Source organism: Rattus norvegicus, chromosome 3 (assembly GCF_021556685.1).
Source record: "Rattus norvegicus strain SHRSP/BbbUtx chromosome 3, alternate assembly SHRSP_T2T, whole genome shotgun sequence".
Taxonomy (NCBI): domain Eukaryota; kingdom Metazoa; phylum Chordata; class Mammalia; order Rodentia; family Muridae; genus Rattus; species Rattus norvegicus.
Window position 1 is genome coordinate 6,663,347 of NC_141536.1, and position 19,813 is coordinate 6,683,159.

Genomic DNA, 19,813 nt, shown 5'->3' on the forward strand with positions numbered 1-19,813 from the left:
GAAAGATGACGCTGAAGAGAATCACCACTGTAAGGCTATTACCTGGTCATTTTTCAGTCTCACCAAATTTTTGTGGTTATTACATTTACAATTAAAATTTATTTATTTATTTTTTTTTGTTTTGTTTTTGTTTTTGGGGGCAGTCTCCCTACTTAGCGCTGGCCGTCCTGGAACTCACTGGCCTCCAACTCACAGAGAGCCCCTCTCACATGCCCACCGTGCTCTCACTGCTTCTCCCATCCCCTTGTTTCTAACCACAGGGCTTAAGCTAAGGCGCCATCATGTCTTTCACAGCTGAGATGCAGAGTGTCCTAGGGGACTGACTGCTTGTCAGGTTTTGTTCTCTTGCAGTTAACATTACAGAGGTTTGCCCTGGCTTGTGCTCCATGAAGAGCACTTTTCTCTGGGAAACTGTCCTCCCCCCATTCCCCCGCCTTCCCCATCCCGTCTCTCATGCTCCCTGGGATTCCCTGTACTCTGCTGGAGGGGCCTCTTGCTCCCTCCTCCTCCTCCTCCTTGTCCGTCCCCTTTCTCATTTTGGTGAAGCAAACTCTCTGTTAGCTTCCTGAAGAAGCTGCAGGAGACACATATTTTTGAGATCCAACAAATATAGAACTAGTCCAGGCTGGAAAGATGGCTCAGTGGTTAAGAGCACCGACTGCTCTTCCAGAGGTCCTGAGTTCAAATCCCAGCAACCACATGGTGGCTCACAACCATCCGTAATGAGATCAGATGCCCTCTTCTGGTGTGTCTGCAGACAGCTGCAGTGTACTTATGTACACAAAATAAATAAAATAAATTTAGAAACAAATCAAATGAAAAAAAAAACAAAAAAATATAGAACTAGTCCAACTTATCTTTCTTTTAAACCTACTACTATGTGTAATTTAGTATATGTAATTTCAATGTAATTTGTGTGTGTGTGTGTGTGTATGTATGTGTGTCAGACTTAGCCTGGTTTTCCATTGTCTTCCATTGAATTGCTTATTTTTATTTTTAGTGTATGCACTATGTTTATGCCTGCAAGGATGTTTATATGTGTGCCTGCGAATATTTTTGTGTGCCACACATGTGCAGGATCCCACGAAGTTCAGAAGAGGGTTCCCGTGGAACTGTCATAAGCAGTTGTTAGTGGCCGTGTGAGTGACAGGATCCGAACCCAGGTCTTCAGTGCCGAACCATTTCTTTAGTCCCCTTTCATTGAGTTTGTAATTGTTAATTTCAACTTTATTTTTAGATGCTTATTTTTTGCATTTATGAGCATTTTTCTGCATGTATAGACCTTGTATTCCTGGTCACTCTGGAGGCCAGGAGAGTCCTGAGTCCCATGGAACTCAGAGTACAGACAGGTCTGAGCCATCACGGGGATTGAACCCAGCAAGAGCAGCAAGTTCTCTTAAGCTCTTCATCATTTCTCTTGAACCTTCTTTTTAATGAAAGAAATTGATGTGTGCAATGTAGCGTATATGACCTTTTAATGTGGGTGTGTGTACATATCCTTTTTTAAAATTAAAATTACGGCTTTGGCATGTATACACGTGCGATGTTTGTCACAGCAAAGGGCAGATGCTAGGAGCCTTTTTTCTTTCTTTCTTTCTTTCTTTTTTTTTTTTTTCCCTCGGAGCTGGGGACCGAACCCAGGGAAGCAAGCGCTCTACCACTGAGCTAAATCCCCAACCCCTAGGAGCCTTTTTTCAATTCCTTTCTACCTTTAGTTCTGAGACAAGATTTCTCAGCCTAAGCTTACCAGTTACTTATTTCAGCTAGTTCCACTAGCTGACCAGTGAGCTTAGAGATCTGCTCATTTCTGCCCCTCACCTCCACCTCCACACCCTTTAAAAAAAAAAAGATTTATTTAATGTATATAAGTACACTGTAGCTGTTCAGACACACCAGAAGAGGGCATCAGATCCCATTACAGATGGTTGCGAGCCACCATGTGGTTGCTGGGAATTGAACTCAGGACCTCTGGAAGAACAGTCAGTGCTCTTAACCGCTGAGCCATCTCTCCAGCCCCTCCACATTCTTTTTGTTAGACTCAAGGTTGACCTGAAACTTGCTATATAACTCAGACTAGCTTCATACATGTCAATTCTCCTGCATCTGCCTCCCAAATATTAGAATTGTAGGTGTGTGGTACCGTACTCAGTTTTAAGAGCTTACTCTGTTGTCCTCTGAATATGGATAACAGAGATGTCACCAGCCTTCCTGAGTCCCCCACACCTCTGTATACTTTTGCTCTGTCCTTGAGGTCAGGAGCTTCCCCGTCTCTTGCTGTCCATTTGTGTGAGACTGCAGATGGTGTTATAGGTGCGTTGTAGAACCACTCTCCAGACCTTGGGAGGACGTACTGTTATCTGTGTACACAATTCAAGTGAGTGCTAAAGAGCAGAGCTCAGCCTTCCCCCTCAAGGCTCATTGATAGATAGTTTAGCTGTATGATCTATCGACAGTACGTAATTAATGAGTGACACTGTGCTCAAAACACTCTTTTTTCTTCTCTTGCCCTTTTTTTTTTTTGTTTTTTTTTTTTTTTTGTTTGTTTGTTTGTTTGAGACAGGGTTCCTATGTGCAGCCCTGGCTCTCCTGCAGCTTGCTCTGTAGACCAGACTGGCCTTGAACTCAAGAGATCCACCTGCCCCATGGGCTGCCTCTAAAATATTGTTTTCAAACCAGGTGATGGGAAGATTTGACCCCAGGCTGCTTGTACTAGCTCTGTGGTTGAGATCAGATCAGTGGTGGCATGTCACAGGTTTGTGCTGGGTATTGACTTGGGGTGTCACAAGACACTCTGATTGCTAAAACTTGACTCAACTAGTAATTACATGGATTAATTATCAAAGAAAGAAGCCACTTAAAGACAGAGTACAGTAGGTATGATAGCACACCCTTTAATCTCAGCAGTCTAGAGGCAGATGGATCCTTGTGAGCTTGAGGCCGGCCTGGTCTACAGATGCCCGAGATGGGAAGCAGAGGCAGAAGAGGCTAGAAGCAGAAGCTAAGCAAGGTGCAGTGAAAGAGCTGCCCTGCACACTCACACTGCACCATTTGTGCTCTTGTGCTCACATGTGTGTGTTTGTCTATACACACTCACACATTGAAAAAAGACAAACTCATGGTTATGGTCCAGGTTGTCAACTGGGGAATCTGTGCAGGAAACAGGACAGTAAACTAAAGGATTCTTCCTTCAGGGGTTGAGAGCCCTGGACTACCGGTGTTTGTAGGCCCTTTGTATGTTTTTGTAGGCTCTCGTGGGTAGATAAGGATGAACCCAGTCCTCGCGTGCTAGGCAAGGGCTCTACTGTAGAGATAGCATCTCCAGACTCTGTTTTGAGACAGAATTGCTCGGAATCCTGCCTCTACTTTCACGTACTGAGATGACTGTGTCCACCATACCTAACTGGATTTTTCTCCCAAGACAGAGTTTCTCATGCCCAGCTCTAGCTTTTGTCTTAACCCATGGGATTGTGACTATTTATATCACTTAAGAGAGCAGAGACATCAGAAACAAAGACCCACCAATTCTGCCCATGAACCTCTTTAAATCTCAGGATAAGCCATAAGCAGCAGAACAAAGGAAATGAGAATTAGAATAATATTCAGACTTTAGCCTAGATCTCAGGCTAATTCCTGAGCAATATTTGGTAGTGGAGCAAAACATGAGACCTGAGGCTTTGGAGATTAGAACCCACAGCCTACAGACACATGCTATTGTGTGGACCCTACCCAGTTTGATATTCTACAGTGTAACAGCTAAAAACCCAGCCTTCTAGAGAAGACCTACAAGGTGTAAGCACAACAGTAAGAGAAAGATTATAATGTTCTATGAATGTGGGGAAGCATGGTCAGACATCTTGTTAGCTCAGATAGGGTACCAATTATGGAATGTATTCTACACAACCAGTGAGTTTATCTGGCTTATGTATGGGAGCCTGGAGCACCTTTCCTGACAAACCTTAGTTACTTTTCTCACTAGTGTGATACAGTCCTTGGAAGGGAGGACGGCTGTATTTGGATTACATAATGGTAGAGAAAGCGTGATGACATGAAGGGTCACATTGCATCCACAAAAGAACGCAGAAGAAATGGGACCTATAAAATTTCAAGGCTCTGCCTCCTAAAATATCTTCAGCCTTTTCTGCTTCTTCTTCTTGTTGTTGTCGTCATCGTCGTCATCGTTGTCTGGGAATTGCCACACAAACCACTCAAACACTGATCTCAGTCAAACAGGGATGGTTTATTGAATGCCATACCCCAAGACGGATCGATCGGGGCCACAGACCAGACTTGGAAGCTAGCTGTGACGTTGAGTTAAGATTCTTCAGAGCTTTTTAAGCCTAAAATCCACAAATATCTGTGCCAAGTTATCCCACCAATCAGGATTTAGGGATGGGGGTTTCCTTAGAAACATGCCTCTGTTGTACATTATCCTGTTTCCATTGGTTAGAGTATCCACCTGTGGCAGGGGACTTGCCTTGTTTAATATTCATGTCTTAACTTGCCAACCAGGTTGTCAGTTCCCATAGAGGTCTCGGGAATTAAACTTTGTTCAACTCCTACTCAAAATGGAAGTCTTATTCCAAATGGCTTCTTATATTGGTACAGATGTCTTTCTCATTTTGGGGTCCATCCCAGGGGCAGCTTATAAAAGCAAAAACCAGAAAATCTTATCCATAGGTGCAGGAGGAGCTGCTTGACAGGTGCCTCAGGTCCAAGCTTATTGTAGCTAGCTGTACAAAGCAGCTCTAACAGACTTCTGTTGGCTTGGTTTCCAAGGACACCAAAGCACAGAACATAATAGAACCTGCAATTAACTAGAACATGAGAAAGTTTCCTTATACCCTTAGCAACAGCATAAAACAGCAAGTTAGACAGGTAACAGGCAGGGTTTCTCTGTGTAGCCCTGGCCGTCCTGGAACTAGCTCTGTAGCTCTGTAACTCACAGAGATCCACCTGCCTCTGCCTCTTGAGTGCTGGGATTAAAGGCATGGGCACCATACCCAGCCTCTTGAACCTTTCCTAATCTGCCATGAGGTATTTCGGTTATGCAGGAAGTTCTAAAGGTCTCCAAGCACTAGGGGCGGCTGCACTCTGTAATTCTGATAGTAGTAATACTGTAAGGACACAGGAGCAGGGACTCAACTCACTGCTGGTGGGAATTCAAAATGGCAGTCATTATGGAAGATAATTTGGTGTGGTTTTTGTTGGTTTTTGTTTTGTTATCTGGTAGAAATTTGGCTCGGCTTTGTTTTGATTTTTACAGAGTTAAGAATGTAGATACCATGTGACCTAGGACACCCCTTCCCCCAATATTTAGCAAAAATAGGAACCTGGATGTGTGCATTACAGCATCCGCACATGTGCTGTGTTCTGGAAGCAACGCTGTGGCTCCATGGGGACACCAGGACATGCATGGCGGCTCCAGCAAGTGTATGACAACTATTGTGTGACTATTTGATGGTGATGCTGTCTACTTTTGGTGACCTTTTCAGACAGCATATAAATGGGTTGGGTCTTTTGTACCCTTTTGGCAAGGGTTTATAGCCAGGGTTGGATGTTGAAGAGCCAGCCCTTGTGAGTCTCAGGAGAGAGCATGAAAAGCATTACCCAGTAAACATGGAGGTCAGTGGGCCTGACCTACAACTCTTGTCAGCCAAACCTTTGCAATGTTTTGCTGTGACAGAGTTTGGCTTACATTAAAATTACCAGTGTTGAGGTTGGGGATTTAGCTCAGTGGTAGAGTGCTTGCCTAGCAAGCACAAGGCCCTGGGTTCAGTCCCCAGCTCCAAAAAGAAAAGAAAAGAAAAGAAAATTACCAGTGTCCACAGCATGCCTGGTAAGGACACAGCTATGTGAGTAGAAGCCAGACAGGACCTTAGAAACCTCTACGGTTGTAGAGATTCCCCGGGAGCTTTCTAGGTCCCTCATGAAGGGCTAACCAAGTCATTGTTACAGGGTCACACGGCACCGTACAAAACAGTTTCTGCCCGTGCAGCCGTTGCATCCACTGTCCTCTGGCTTCCTGCGGCAGCTTTTCAAGGAGTTTTTGAGAAATACCCTGAAACTCTGGTGAGGGTTGTGCAGGTGAGTTTCTTTGTAGCTGGCTTTTCTGTCTACCATTGCCATCTCAGGAGCTAGCGCTGATCCTGGCATGGAACCCATTGGGACTGAACACAGCATTGTAGGTGACCAGAGGATGCAGAACTGGCTTTGCTGGCAGGACTTACTGCTGTGCATGTGAATTCTCGGGAGTGCTGCTTTTAGAAAACTGTCAAAAAGCTAAAGGCACATGTCCTAAGGAGGCTTGTTGGCCATCAGTGAGTTCCAGGTCTCAGGGAGAGACCCTGCCTTAAAACAAATGTAATGGCTGACTCCTAAGGAGCAACATCTGGGCCCTCCATGTGCATGTACACACATCTGTCTCTTGTTCTCACACACACCCACACCCACATGTGCACCCACACACGTGCATACTTGTACACACATGTGCATACATGCACTGCACACGTGCATACATGCACACACACGTGCATACATGCACACACATGTGCGTACACACACACATGCACACACACTCACATTAATATGAATAACTGTGCAGATGCATTCAGACCTCACATTCTCCCAAAAGAGATTTTTTTTTAATTTGTAAGTATTTCATTTTAATTTTAGATTTATAGAAAAATTTCTATACTTAATTCCTATGTGTCCCATTGTTCCTCATGTTAGCACCCTGCTCTACAAATGGTGGGTTGCTGGGCCCTGGAGAAGGTGAGCTGTGGCCTGTGCTGGGGGCCCAGCAGGCATTTCAGGTGGCACTGCTGGTGCCCGGCCTAGGCGTCTCACAGCCCAGTGTCTCTTGCAGATCATCATGGTACGGCTGCAGCGGGTGACTTTCCTGGCTCTGCACAACTACCTGGGGCTGACTACCGAGCTCTTCAACCCTGTGAGTGCAGGCCTCGTGCATAGCCCGCTGTCAGGATGGTAGATCTCACCATTCAGTACAGCCATCCTGCAAGTGGTCCTAGTTATGGAACTAGATGTTGAGAAGTGGTGGTGGGCTGGCTTCACATTCTCGCTTAAGTATTTGCACACTGGTGCACTGCATATGCTACTGACAGGACTTGGGGCGTGTAGACTTGTCAAACACTAGTGAGATTAGCCCGCTTTGTTGCCTGCCTGTAGTCCTGAAGTGCCTCTAAGGCCATAATTCTGGGTGAATCTGGTGCCCCCAGGTACTGAGACTGTGGGCTGGGTCATCAGTCCTTTCCCCATGTCCCTCTGGCCTTATCCTCTTGTCCTTGGCTCTGTTTGTATGACTTAGAAGGATTTGGACGTTGCCAAGGTCTTGAATCTCCGATTTTGTACCTCCTGTTAAAATTGAAGCCAGTCATAGCCTGTGAAATGGGGCAAAACTGGTTCCCCTCTAGAAGGGTTTAGTAAGAAGGGAGCCAGTGGCTTCATTTACTGCTCTGTTCCTGTCCCTGAAGCAAGGGCAGAGGAAGTTACTGTGATACACACAAGTAAAGCTCCAACAGAACTCCTTCAAGTTGGTAAGAAATGCTTGGTACCCAAGAGTACCTATGACAGTCTCTAGTCTGGGTGATATTTTAGAGTTTGTCATGCAAATTGCTGGTATCTTAGGGAATAGCCTTATGTTACACGATTCCCTACTAGTGAAGAGTTGAGGTTCTGACTGCATGAGGTGCCTGTGGCTGTATGAAGAGTTAGAGCCAAAAGGACACAACGAACCTTAGCCAGTTCGCTCACTGAGCTCAGTGCCTGTCTTCTTCGGATAGCATGCTTCTAAGAAACCCAGGGGATTCCTCAAGCAGATCAAATGTTCTTCTCATCCCCCAGGAGAGCCAAGCCATCCCTCTCTTGTCAGTAGCAAGTGTGGCTGGACGAGCCAAGAGACAGATGTCATATGGTCCAGAGGAGCAGCTTGAGAGGTCCCCAAGACTGTCGGAGTTCAACAGCTCAGGTACTGCTGCAGTTTAGGACCTTCTCACTCCTCTGTCCAGGTCTCCCCACTGTCTCCAGGTCTCCCCCCTGTCTCCAGATCTCCCCCCTGTCTCCAGGTCTCCTCACTGTCTCCAGGTCTCCCCACTGTCTCCAGGTCTCCCCCCTGTCTCCAGGTCTTCCCCGTCTCCAGGTTTCCCCTGTCTCCAGGTCTCCCCCCTGTCTCCAGGTCTCCCCACTCTCTCCAGGTCTCCCCACTGTCTCCAGGTCTCCTCACTGTCTCCAGGTCTCCCCCCTGTCTCCAGGTCTCCTCACTGTCTCCAGGTCTCCCCACTGTCCCCAGGTCTCCCCCCTGTCTCCAGGTCTCCCCACTGTCTCCAGGTCTCCCCCCTGTCTCCAGGTCTCCCCACTGTCTCCAGATCTCCCCCCTGTCTCCAGGTCTCCTCACTGTCTCCAGGTCTCCCCACTGTCTCCAGGTCTCCTCACTGTCTCCAGGTCTCCCCCCTGTCTACAGGTCTCCTCACTGTCTCCAGGTCTCCCCACTGTCCCCAGGTCTCCCCCCTGTCTCCAGGTCTCCCCCCTGTCTCCAGGTCTCCCCCTGTCTCCAGGTCTCCCCACTGTCTCCAGATCTCCCCCCTGTCTCCAGGTCTCCTCACTGTCTCCAGGTCTCCCCACTGTCTCCAGGTCTCCTCACTGTCTCCAGGTCTCCCCCCTGTCTACAGGTCTCCTCACTGTCTCCAGGTCTCCTCACTGTCTCCAGGTCTCCCCTCTGTCTCCAGGTCTCCCCTCTGTCTCCAGGTCTCCCCTCTGTCTCCAGGTCTCCCCTCTGTCTCCAGGTCTCCCCCCTGTCTCCAGGTCTCCCCTCTGTCTCCAGGTCTCCCCACTGTCTCCAGGTCTCCTCACTGTCTCCAGGTCTCCCCACTGTCTCCAGGTCTCCCCCCTGTCTCCAGGTCTCCCCCCTGTCTCCAGGTCTCCCCCCTGTCTCCAGGTCTACCCACTGTCTCCCGGTCTCCTCACATGCCCCATGTCTCTTCACCTGTCCCTAGGTCTTATTACATGGCCCAAGTCTTTCTGACCTGAGGTTTCCTCACAGGTACCCAATAATCCCAGAGCTCCTCACATGGTTACAATTCTTATCTCTACCTTCAGTTCCCTTCACATATGCTCAGATTTCTTGGTCTAGGATTTCCTTCTCTGTCCTCAGTTCTCTGAAGCTCCCTCAGTTAGTCTCCCATGCCCTGGGCCATGTTACCCGTGGCCACAAATCTCGCCTCTGTCTTTTGGTACTTCCCAGTGAGGGGCTTACTCGACAGGACGAGCTCTCAGCGTTGTCCTCTGATCCACATTGCTCCTGGTTCTCAAGAGTAAGAGGGATTGGGGATAAATTGCCCAGGCCTACTTGAGCAACATATATTGCTAGATTTCTTTGAAAGTAGATATACCTTCAGTGTCTTAATAGCCCATAATACTCTGTGAAGGATTCCAGGTGACTAAAAACGGTGTATGAAGTGAAGGGAAGCAGCCTATGGTCTGAGGTAGACTGGAACTGTCCCTTGGGTCTTGTCTAAGACAAGATTTTGGGCCTTAGTGACCTTGAGACACATCCCTGGTTGATCTGGTTTTCCAAAGAAGTGTACTTTAAAATAGGTGCCATTTAAATCTATTTCCTGAGTAGCTTCTCTCTCTGAAATTTCAGTCACCTTAAGTGATGGAACTTCGAGTCTTGTCCTCTTGAAAACAGTTGGTTGAGGGCAGCTCTCCAGTGTTCTCTTCACAGAGACTGGGGTGAGGCGGTCCAAAGGCCTCTTTGGAAGCAGACAGGACCACACGGTGTCCAGTGTGGTGGGCTAGGCCAGGGTTCTTTGAGGCTCAGGTGGAGCCTTCAAGCCCTGTTTGGCCACAGGTGTGCTAATGGTCATCGCTACAGGAGCCCATGGAAAAGGGGGCAGCTGGCAGGTCCTCTGCTTCTGGGCTTACCTTCAGAGCACGTGGGTAGTTGGCCCATAGAGAAAGATGGTCCAGAGGGAGGCAGGGCTGGAGGATCAGCCTGAGGCCACCATTCTCCTGTTACTCCCCTGGCAGGCGCTAACGGTGAGACTGCCTGAAGGCTCTGTTTGTGGGAAGGTATCTGCAGGCTCACAGCATACTTGGGAGGGCCTGGGTCATGTGCTGTTTGCGTGGACCCTTCTCTGAGCCGTTGGTAGTAACTGGAACCTGACAGAGCTGGAGTAACTGCTTCCTGTCTCCCCCAGATCAGAGGAGCGTGGCAGTCTCTGGACCTCTGCTGAAGAGGAGCTGCTCTGTGCCTCTGCCTCCCATCCATGGCGAGATAGATGAGCTCAGGCAGGCCCAAGGAAGTGGCTCTAACACTTCAGCCTTCCAAGGTAAAGGTCCCCTATTGCTGTAGCCGGCTCTAATATGTCGTTAGATGAGTTAAGCTGTTCCATCCCCCAGGGTCTTGTCCTGACCACAAAGGCGGACATCTTGAGCTCGGTACCATTTATGATTGGATAAGAGCCTGTGGCCGAGGCACCCCTCTGCCTGGGAGTGAGTCATTGGTGGAAGTCTTGCTGCTTTGTACATCCTGGTGAGCTCTGCACCCTGTCTACCAGCCCTGTCCATGACCCCTCCTCTGCTGAGCCCTGGGCCTGCCCACATCGATTAGTGGGTAACTGGCAGCCTGCTTCCTGTAAAGGGTATCAGATTTTCCCTTTTCCAACCTGCTTGATGGCCACTTGTGTTCTGCCTGGTTTCTGGTGCCTTTTTTGTTTTGTTTTGTTTTTTAATTTTTTTTTTTTTTGTTCTTTTTTTCGGAGCTGGGGACCGAACCCAGGGCCTTGCGCTTCCTAGGTAAGCGCTCTACCACTGAGCTAAATCCCCAGCCCTGTTTTTTAATTTTTGAGGTCTTACTACATACTTACATGCTGGCCTGAAATTCACAATCTTCTTGCCCCAGTCTCCTTAACCTTAACTGTTGCAAATATTTTCTCCTGTCTCCATCTATCAGAAACTCAGCCAGGGGCCCTTTCATGATCAGAACAATGTTTCTCTACTAAAAACAAGTCATTTGCTGTGCTCAGTGACTCAGGCTTCTAATCCCAGCACTTGGGAAGCTGAGGCAGGAGAATTGCCATGATTTGAGACCAGCCTGGACCACAGAATAAGAATCTGTCTCAAAACCACCTGGATATGGTGGCATTCGTCTTTGGTCCCAAGACTCAGGAGACCGAGCCTGGGATCTCTGTGAATTCAAGGTCTACGTAATGAGTTCAGAGCCAGGACTACGTAGTGAGACTCTGCCTTGACAGGAAGGAAGGCAGGCAGAAAAGAAGGACGGAAGGTAGGAAGGCAGGAGGGAGAGAAGGAAAGAAGGAGGGAGGGAGGGAGTAAAGCACGAAAAGGAGGCAGGCAGGCGGGCAAACACTTGGCACTGTGCAGTCAGCTTTTTATGTTTTATTCTTTTTTTTTTTTTTTTTTTTTTTTTTGGAGCTGGGGACCGAACCCAGGGCCTTGCGGTTGCTAGGCAAGCGCTCTACCACTGAGCCAAATCCCCAACCCCCTTATGTTTTATTCTTGACTCAGTCTTGGCTCATACATGTATCCCAGATGACTTTTGTTAGTTTCTATACTGAGGTCTTTATTCCTCTGTTACTCAGTTTTACAATGTAAAGAAGTGAAATTTACCAGGCATGACTCTATATGATAGTCCACCCAACATTAATAGCGGAATGATCTGTCTCTTTAAAGAAAGGGCCATCTGCATTAGGTATTACGTTCTGAGTCCGTGGTTTTCACCCCTAAAGTATTAGCTTTTGGATTTTTCATTTTGTTTGTTTTTGAGATGGAGGTGGTGCTGGCTAGCGGGTGCCAGGAATCTGCCTGTTTCTGTCTCCCAGCCCTGGGATTACACACATGTGCTGTCAGAGCTGTGGGCTTTAAGATGGCTGCCATAGCCCTGAACTCAGGTCCTAATATTTGCATAGCAAGTACTTTATCCACTTACGCACTTCCTAGGCTGCTTATTACAGCTGTGTCCCTTGGGTATAGGAAAGGTCACCACACATTGTCTGTGTCTGTCTCTGTCTGCCTCTGTCTCTCCTCTTCCTCTTCCTCCTCCCTTTCACCACCCCTCCCCCTCTCTCAGGAGGTTCTTGTTGTGTAGCTGAGACTTGAACTCCTGACTATAACCTCCTAACTGCTCAGGTTAATGGCGTGGGTGGCCTGCTTGCCTGGCTTAGGTCATTTCATCAAACCTCAGCCCTGCCACCTGGGCATATGCTGTCATATCTCAAGGGCTTCTCTCTTCACTCTTCGCCCTTTTCTCTGCTTCTGTCAGCACCCTGTGGCTGACTGCTCTGGACAGCATGTGCCTTCTGGTGCAGGTGTGAAACATCTGGCTTTGGGCTCCCGAACCTGGACACTTTGCAATGGCTTTCTTTCTAAGACTCAGCGTTGCCTTTGCTGACAGCTTCCTCATAGATTAATGCCAACCTCAGTGATTTCTCAGAGCTGCTTTCAAGATTAATTTTTATTTTACTTTTCAAAGTTATTTGTACGTCTATGTGCAATGTTTGTGTTGGTGTTTGTGGAGGTCAGAGACGTAAGGTCTGCCTGGACCTTGGGCTACAGGAGCCTGTGAGCCAACCAGTGTGGATGCTTGAACGGAACACTACTTGCTTGTAATACTGAATCGTTTTCCCAGCACCCAGAACTGCTTTCAGTGATTATAGTCCTTAAATTGTCCTTTCTGATTGGAAGACCATCTGGACACTCCATGGTCTCGGTCCTCAGGATCTGTGAGGCAGACTAGAGTCTAATGAGCAAGCCCCAAGGAGCTTCCTGTTTCCACCTCTCAACTAAAAGGATTTGTTTATTTGTTCTAAGATTTTCATGTTTATTTATTTTATCTGTATGAGTGTTTTGCCTGCATGTTTAAATGTAATGCAAGTGTGCCTGGTACCTGCAAAGGTCAGAAGAGGGTGTTGGGTCGCCTGGAACTGGGATTTCAAATGCTTGTGAGACTCCATAAGAGTGCTGGGAATTGAACCCCTCAAAGGCTGCAGGTGCTCTTTGACCTCTGAGCATCTCTCCAGCCCCTCTTATGTTAATTCTATGTGTGTGATTGTTTTGACTCCATGTATGTGAGTTGCATGTGTGTCTAGCGCTCACAGAGGCCAGTAGGGGGTGCTCTTCCCCAGAAACCCAGCTACCCATGGTTATAAGCCTCTCCCGCCTGATGCCTGAATTTTAATGTACGCTGTGGTATAACTCAGCGGCTCATGTTTGTACAGCAAGTACTCTGTTGACCAAGTGATCTCCCTAGTGCCAAGGTGTTTCTTTCTTTCTTTTTTTTTTCTTTTTTCTTTTTTTTTCGGAGCTGGGGACCGAACCACTCTACCACTGAGCTAAATCCCCAACCCCTCTTTTTTCTTTTTTTAAAGATTTGTTTACTTATTATATATGAGTACACTGTTGCTGTGCTGTCTGCAGACACACCAGAAGAGGGCATCAGATCCCATTCCAGATGGTTGTGAGCCACCATGTGGTTGCTGGGAACTGAACTCAGGACCTCTGGAAGAGCAGTCAGGGAGTGCTTTTAACCACTGAGCCATCTCTCCAGCCCATGTTTCTTTTTAAATTAAAACAATTTTTAAAAAATTATACACGCAAATAACATACACACTAAAATAAACAAACAAACAAACAAATAAAGTAAAACATTTTTAAAAGGCAATGCTACTCCATTTGTTTGGTTCTTTGCGTGTAACTGCTTTTTCTCTCTGCTGTTTGGACTTCCTCTGATGAAATAAGAGCTCCTTCACTAGAGTTTTACCACCTCGGGCCAGACAGGCCTGGACTCCCAGCCTGGAAACCATGAGCTAAACAGACATCTTTGCTTTTTGGTTTTTTTTGGTTTTCTTAGTTTTTGCCTTGCCTTGCCTTGCCTTGCCTTGTCTTGTCTTGTCTTGTCTTGTCCTGTCCTGTCCTGTTTTGTTTTGTTTTGAGAAAGGGTTTCTCTGTATAGCCTAGCTGTCCTGGAACTAGATTTGTAGACCAGGGTAGCCATGAACTCAAGAGATCCGCCTGCCTCTGCCTCCTGAGTGCTGGGATTGAAGGTTTGCACCCCCACATGTAGCTGCGTCTTTGCTTTTTATAGTGAAGGTGCCACTAGCACTTTCAGATGTTCAAATCAAATGGTCTGATGGTGTTGTAACAAAGACTCGAGCAGTGCAGCCTTGATGTCTAGAGATCTGAGTCTTGTCTACTCATCTGTACTGTTAGATGCTCGCCCGCCTGCCCTTTCTGTGCCTGTGCTTATGGGCCAGCAGCTGAGCAGTGAACCGAGTCTTCTTTTGTTTGTAGAAAGCCAGGAAGGGGCCACCTCAGACCTGGGGATGGCATACAACCGTGCCAGGATTTTGCCACACTCAGAGGAGCAACTTGGGAGCTCTTTGGCCAGCAAGGTATATCCATCCATGCCCTCCTCATTGTCCCTGGGGCCCTGCCTCCTCCCCTATTTACTAGTGCTGTGGGTGTGGCCACACCCACACCGAGCGTCAGCTGTGATGGAGATGCTCGCATTCTTTCCTCGGCGCCTTCTTTCCTCTTCCCTCTTTTGATGACTTGTATCTGTGTTCTTTTCAAGTCCAAGAAAAGCGTTGTTGCAGAGACCTCTGCCGTCTTCCACTACTCGGAGAAGCCCAGGGATGAGCCTGGGCCTAGCGGGAGGACAGATGCTATCTTCAGGGCTGCCACAAAGGACCTCCTAACCCTGATGAAGCTGGATGTGAGTGTGGGGCTCAGAAATGGGGTGGCGGCGACTCCTGATCCTCGAGGAACCTGCTTCTTTCTGTCCTCTCCCCCCCCCCCCCCCCCCGTTTTGGGTAGCACATCCCTCTAATGCTTCCTGGGGTATCTGTGACCTGCACAGTGGCCCTCTTCTTTCTCCAGGCCTGCCAGGAGTGGGGGTCCACATCTATAGGTGTAGCCTTGGCCCAAATCAGCGCATCTGTGGGCTTTTACAATCACCTAGGCACATGCAACTATATCCTCATAACATGTTATTTTTCCCTTGTCTGTCTGTCTGTCTCTGTCTTTGTCTCTGTCTCTCTCTCCCTCTCCCTCTGTGTGTGTGTGTGTGTGTGTGTGTGTGTGTGTGTGTGTGTGTGTAGTCAGGCTGGGTCCTGTCTCATCTTCCTGAGTGCTATAGTGAATAGGCTGTATAAAATACATGTGCCACCATGCCTGGCCCTTGTATTTATTTATTTACTTATTTATTTTTTTTCCGGAGCTGAGGTCCGAACCCAGGGCCTTGCACTTGCTAGGCAAGTGCTCTACCACTGAGCTAAATCCCCAAACCGGCCCTTGTATTTTTTAATGCATGAAAATAATACATGTGTCTTAGTCAGTGTTCTATTATTATTAAGATATGCCATGACTATGGAAATACTTATAAAAACACTTAGTCGGGGCTGGCTTACATTCAGAGGTTCAGTCCATTATCATCATGGTGGGAAGCCTGGCAGTGTACAGGCAGACATGGTGCTGGAGAAGGAGCTAAGAGTGCTCCATCTGGATGGGCAGGCAGTAGGAAGACAGAGACACAGGGTGGGCCTGGCTTGAACATTTAAACCCCAAAGCCTACCTGCCTTCCCCATCCCCTGTGACACACTTCTGCAACAAAGATACACCTCCTAATCCCTCTCAAGTAGCACCACTCCCAGATGACCACGCTTTCAAATCTGTGAGCCAATGGGGGCCATTCTTATTCAGATTACTGCAGTGTGTGGAGTCTAGGAGAACAGCTTTGGGTGCGGTCCTCAGGAACACGCCCACCTCCTTTGAGGCAGGATCTCTCATTGACCTGAAGCCTGCTGGTTACGCTGACCTGCAAGACTCCCTTGTCGCTGTCTCACTGGCACTGGGATGCTAAGTCTACACCGCCGCGCGTCAGCCGTTTAAGGAGCAAAGTCAGGTTCTTGTGCTTCTAAGGCAAGTGCTTTATTGACATAGCCATATTCCTAGCCCATCTCATGCTTTTAAACAATATGAAGACCTTGTGCACAGGCTAGGAAAGCGCCTGCATTCACCTTTCTGAGGATCCACAAAGCCAGCTGTTTTAGTTTCTTTCATAAAGATAAAACACCATGACCAAGGCAAGTTATAGAAGGAAGAGTTTATTTGAGGCTTATAATTCCAGAGGGCTGGAAGCCCATCACCATTATGGTGGGAAGGAAAGCAGCTGCCAGGCAGGCACAGTGCTGGAGCCTCTGAGACCCACATCCTGACCCTCAAACAGGAAGCAAATAGGCACGAGGGTCTGAGTCTTTGAAACCTCAAAGCCTGCCCCTGGCGACAACCAGTCCAACAAGGCTCTATCCTTCCCCCTTCCCAGACAGCTCCTCAGTGGGTCCAAGTACTCAAATGTGAGCCTAAGACAGGTGCTCCGGCTTTCTGAGGAACGGGAGCTTGTCCAGGCAGCCAGCTTCTCTACAGCTTGGTTAAGTGTCAGAAGCTATGTTTTATGCTTTCTATATGTTCAGGTAATATTTAATTTGTTCTTGGATTTCTGACAGGATCGAAGACTAATTATAGTCTTATAATCAAACTTAGGTTGTTTAATATTGAGGAAGATGATACTGATTTAAAAGAATGGTTTTCAGATGATAATATAATTCAGGTATAGAACTGTAAACTCTTTAAAGATAAATGTTAGAGTAATATACATATTAGTTGTATATCATACTTTATAATTTATATAATTGTTATGATTGTGCTCAATTTATGTCTGAGAGAAAAGAGCCTTTTTTGTTGGATGAAAAGGGTGAGATGTTGGAGATTGAATTTATGTTTACATGAGAATTCACACATCTGCTATGGGATCCCTGGCAACAGTTGGTTTGACTGGTCAGTAAAGAGCCAGCGGCCAATGGCTGGGCACGGGGTACAGAGGCGGGACTTTGAGGATTCCCAGAGAGGAAACGCAGGACAGGGAGAAGGAGAATAGCCAAGGCAGAAGGAAGGAAGCAGATATTAACATGACAACTATGGAACACAGAAACCCAACCATGTAAGAATCTGGAAAAAAGGCCCCAGGCGCCACCCCCTCCCTCCATTTGGGTCTGGGGTATCAGAGATAAAGTATAGATTTTAGAAGGAAATAACTCAAGAATATTGGAGGGGAGTATGTTAGCCATGTGGAGGTGAGGAGTGGCCCACCCACCGAGCTAGTTAAGGCTTATTCAAGTATAAAGGTAGTGTGTGTGTGTGTGTGTGTGTGTGTGTGTGTGTGTGTGTGTGTGTGTGTGTGTTTCCCTCTGAGATACAGGCATCTGGGGTGGGTGGCGTGAAGTCCCAGAGAGGTTTACAAACTTATTGCTACATATGAGAGTCATTATCTCGTGTGTGTGTGTGTGTGTGTGTGTGTGTGTGTGTGTGTGTGTGTGTGTGTGTTTGGTTTCTTTGAGACAAAATTTCTCTGTGTAACCCTGGCTGTCTTGGAACTCTGTAGACCAGGCCGGTCTCAAACTCAGAGATTCCCCTAGCCCCGCCTCCGGAGTGCTGGTGTGGGTACTACTGCTGGAGTCATTCTCATTCAGACCACCATACCAGCACATGGGCGGGATGCAGACTGTAAGCAGCCCTCAAGCCCACTGTGTATGTTCCAGGTTAGCCTGCTCCCCAGATAGGTCCATTTGTACCAGGCTGTACCTCTAGGTGCCCTGGTTGATTTCACCTGACCCTAGGCTAAGTAATTCATGCCACGTATGTTCTTTAGAGTGATTTCCATATGTTCAGCATGATGATTGACTCACATGGTGGTCTGAGGTTGGAATTTGATCTCCATCATCACTGCCCATTGTCCATTCTGTGAGTACATTGGCCTTAGTCCTTCAGTCACCCGCATTGCTGGTGGGCACACACACTGCCAGCAGTCATAGTGACCCAGTTGTTTCCAGTCACTGTGTGTAACTTGTTCACCCTTGATGAGGGCCTGGGCATGGATGCTGGGCCATGGAATGTCTCTAGTTTACTCTCAGAAACTGGGGCACACTCAAGATTTGGTCAATACAGCTCTTAAGAGTGTCAGCCTTTTATGGCTCTTTGGCTGGCTCTCTCTCTCTCTCTCTCTCTCTCTCTCTCTCTCTGTGTGTGTGTGTGTGTGTGTGTGTGTGTGTGTGTGTGTGTGTGTGTGTGTTTGTGTTGCCTTTTCCCTTTCCTTTTTCTTTGTCACTCTTAGTTTGGGGCAGGGGCAATAATGACCACACATACCAGGGAGCACTACCTCTGAGTGGCACTCCAGGGCACTGAGAGCTTTTAAAGAGATTCAGAGGGGTTGGGGATTTAGCTCAGTGGTAGAGCACTTGCTTAGCAAGCGCAAGGCCCTGGGTTCAGTCCCCAGCTCTGGAAAAAAGTAAAAAAAAAAAAAAGAGATTCAGAAACATACTAAGGATTGGGTCTTCAGGAGCCAAACTGTGGGAGTGGGAGAGTTCTGAGGGGAGGCAACCACCTGTTCTTCTGGCTGGCTTGGCCTACACTTGAACAGGGGATGTCCACCTGAGTTAGGGGCCCAAGTTTGGTTATTTTTTATGGCTCTATAATTTCTACTTCTTATAGAAATCTGCTATCACCATTAAATGTTTCTAGTTTGGGGTGGGAAGCTGGATGGGTCAAGCATGAGGACCTAGGTTTGGATCCCCAGCACTCAGAGTGGGAGTGGCTACCATAGCATAGGTAGCCATGTGTGTCTGTGCCCTAACCCTAGGGCAGTGTGGGGGCAGGGACAGAGACAGGCAAATTCTGGGGCTTTCTGAATAGCGCGCCCTGTGGAAACAGGGAGCTGCCTATTTACTGAGAGATCCAGTTTCAAAAAATAAAGTGGAGGACTAGAGAATGCTTGGCAAGGAAGAGCATTTACTTCTCTTACAGAAGCCTGGGGTTCAGGTCTCAGCACTCACACACTAATTTACAACTCCGTTATTCTGGTTCCAGGATATCTGACACCCTCTTCTGACCTCTGTTGGTACTGCATATACATGGTAAACTTACATGCATGTAGACATAACACTCATAAACATAAAATAAAAATAAATAATTAAAAAATTTAATTTATGTGCATTGGTGTATCGCTTGCACGTGTGTCTGTGTGAGGGTGTCAGGTCCCCTGGAACTGGAGTTACAGGCACTGGGTACTGGGAACTGAACCAGGTCCTGTGGGAGAGCAACCAGGGCTTTTAACCACTGAGCCATCTGTCTGGCCCCAAACAAATTCAGACAAGCAAGCAAAAGGTGGGATGTGAAGGTGGTGCGTGGATAAAGGCACCTGCCACCAAGCCTGATGTTCGATCCCTGGGACCCAACTTCTGCAGGTTGTCCTCTGCCTTCACATGTGCACTGTTAGACGCCTGCTGCTGCCTCCCTGCAAACACACACAAATGCAGTGAACAGGTTCTCAGAGGAGCAGATTTATAGACACGGACACCTACTGCCAACCCAGCCTCTGGCCTTCCCATACACAGAGACAGGCCCCTGTGACACGCACACACGCACGCACACACACACGCACACACACACACACGCACACTCGCACACATGGGTGGCGGTGAGGGAGAGGCGGTTCTTGGTATTGCTAAATGCTTTAGAGTTTCCTCAGCAGTGTCCTCTGTAAGAGGTCTGTCTCTCGGAGCCATGTGTGTTTAATCCCTTCTGGGTCTTGCTCATCCCTCCTTCTGTGCTGACATTGGAATATTCACTGTTGGCATCGTGAGAGCCCTAAGATGACACTCTTCTTTCTGCAGCAGACAGGACTGTTCAGCTAGTGCCCAACTTTCTGGTTATCTCAGTAACTCTG

At 47.7% G+C, this 19,813-nt stretch overlaps 1 protein-coding gene across 2 annotated transcripts in view; it reads left to right on the top strand.

The window, feature by feature from the left end:
• The window catches only part of Pnpla7 (patatin like domain 7, lysophospholipase), a 79,321-nt gene that overhangs the window by 12,360 nt on the left and 47,148 nt on the right, over positions 1-19,813 (top strand). For both annotated transcript variants that reach the window (XR_015681378.1, NM_144738.2), the window contains 6 exon segments: positions 5,956-6,084; positions 6,866-6,946; positions 7,861-7,984; positions 10,215-10,346; positions 14,326-14,426; positions 14,609-14,749. Coding sequence is in view for 1 of the 2 variants with exons in the window: in NM_144738.2 (NP_653339.2) it covers positions 5,956-6,084; positions 6,866-6,946; positions 7,861-7,984; positions 10,215-10,346; positions 14,326-14,426; positions 14,609-14,749 (708 nt within the window). In the remaining variant the exon portion in view is untranslated.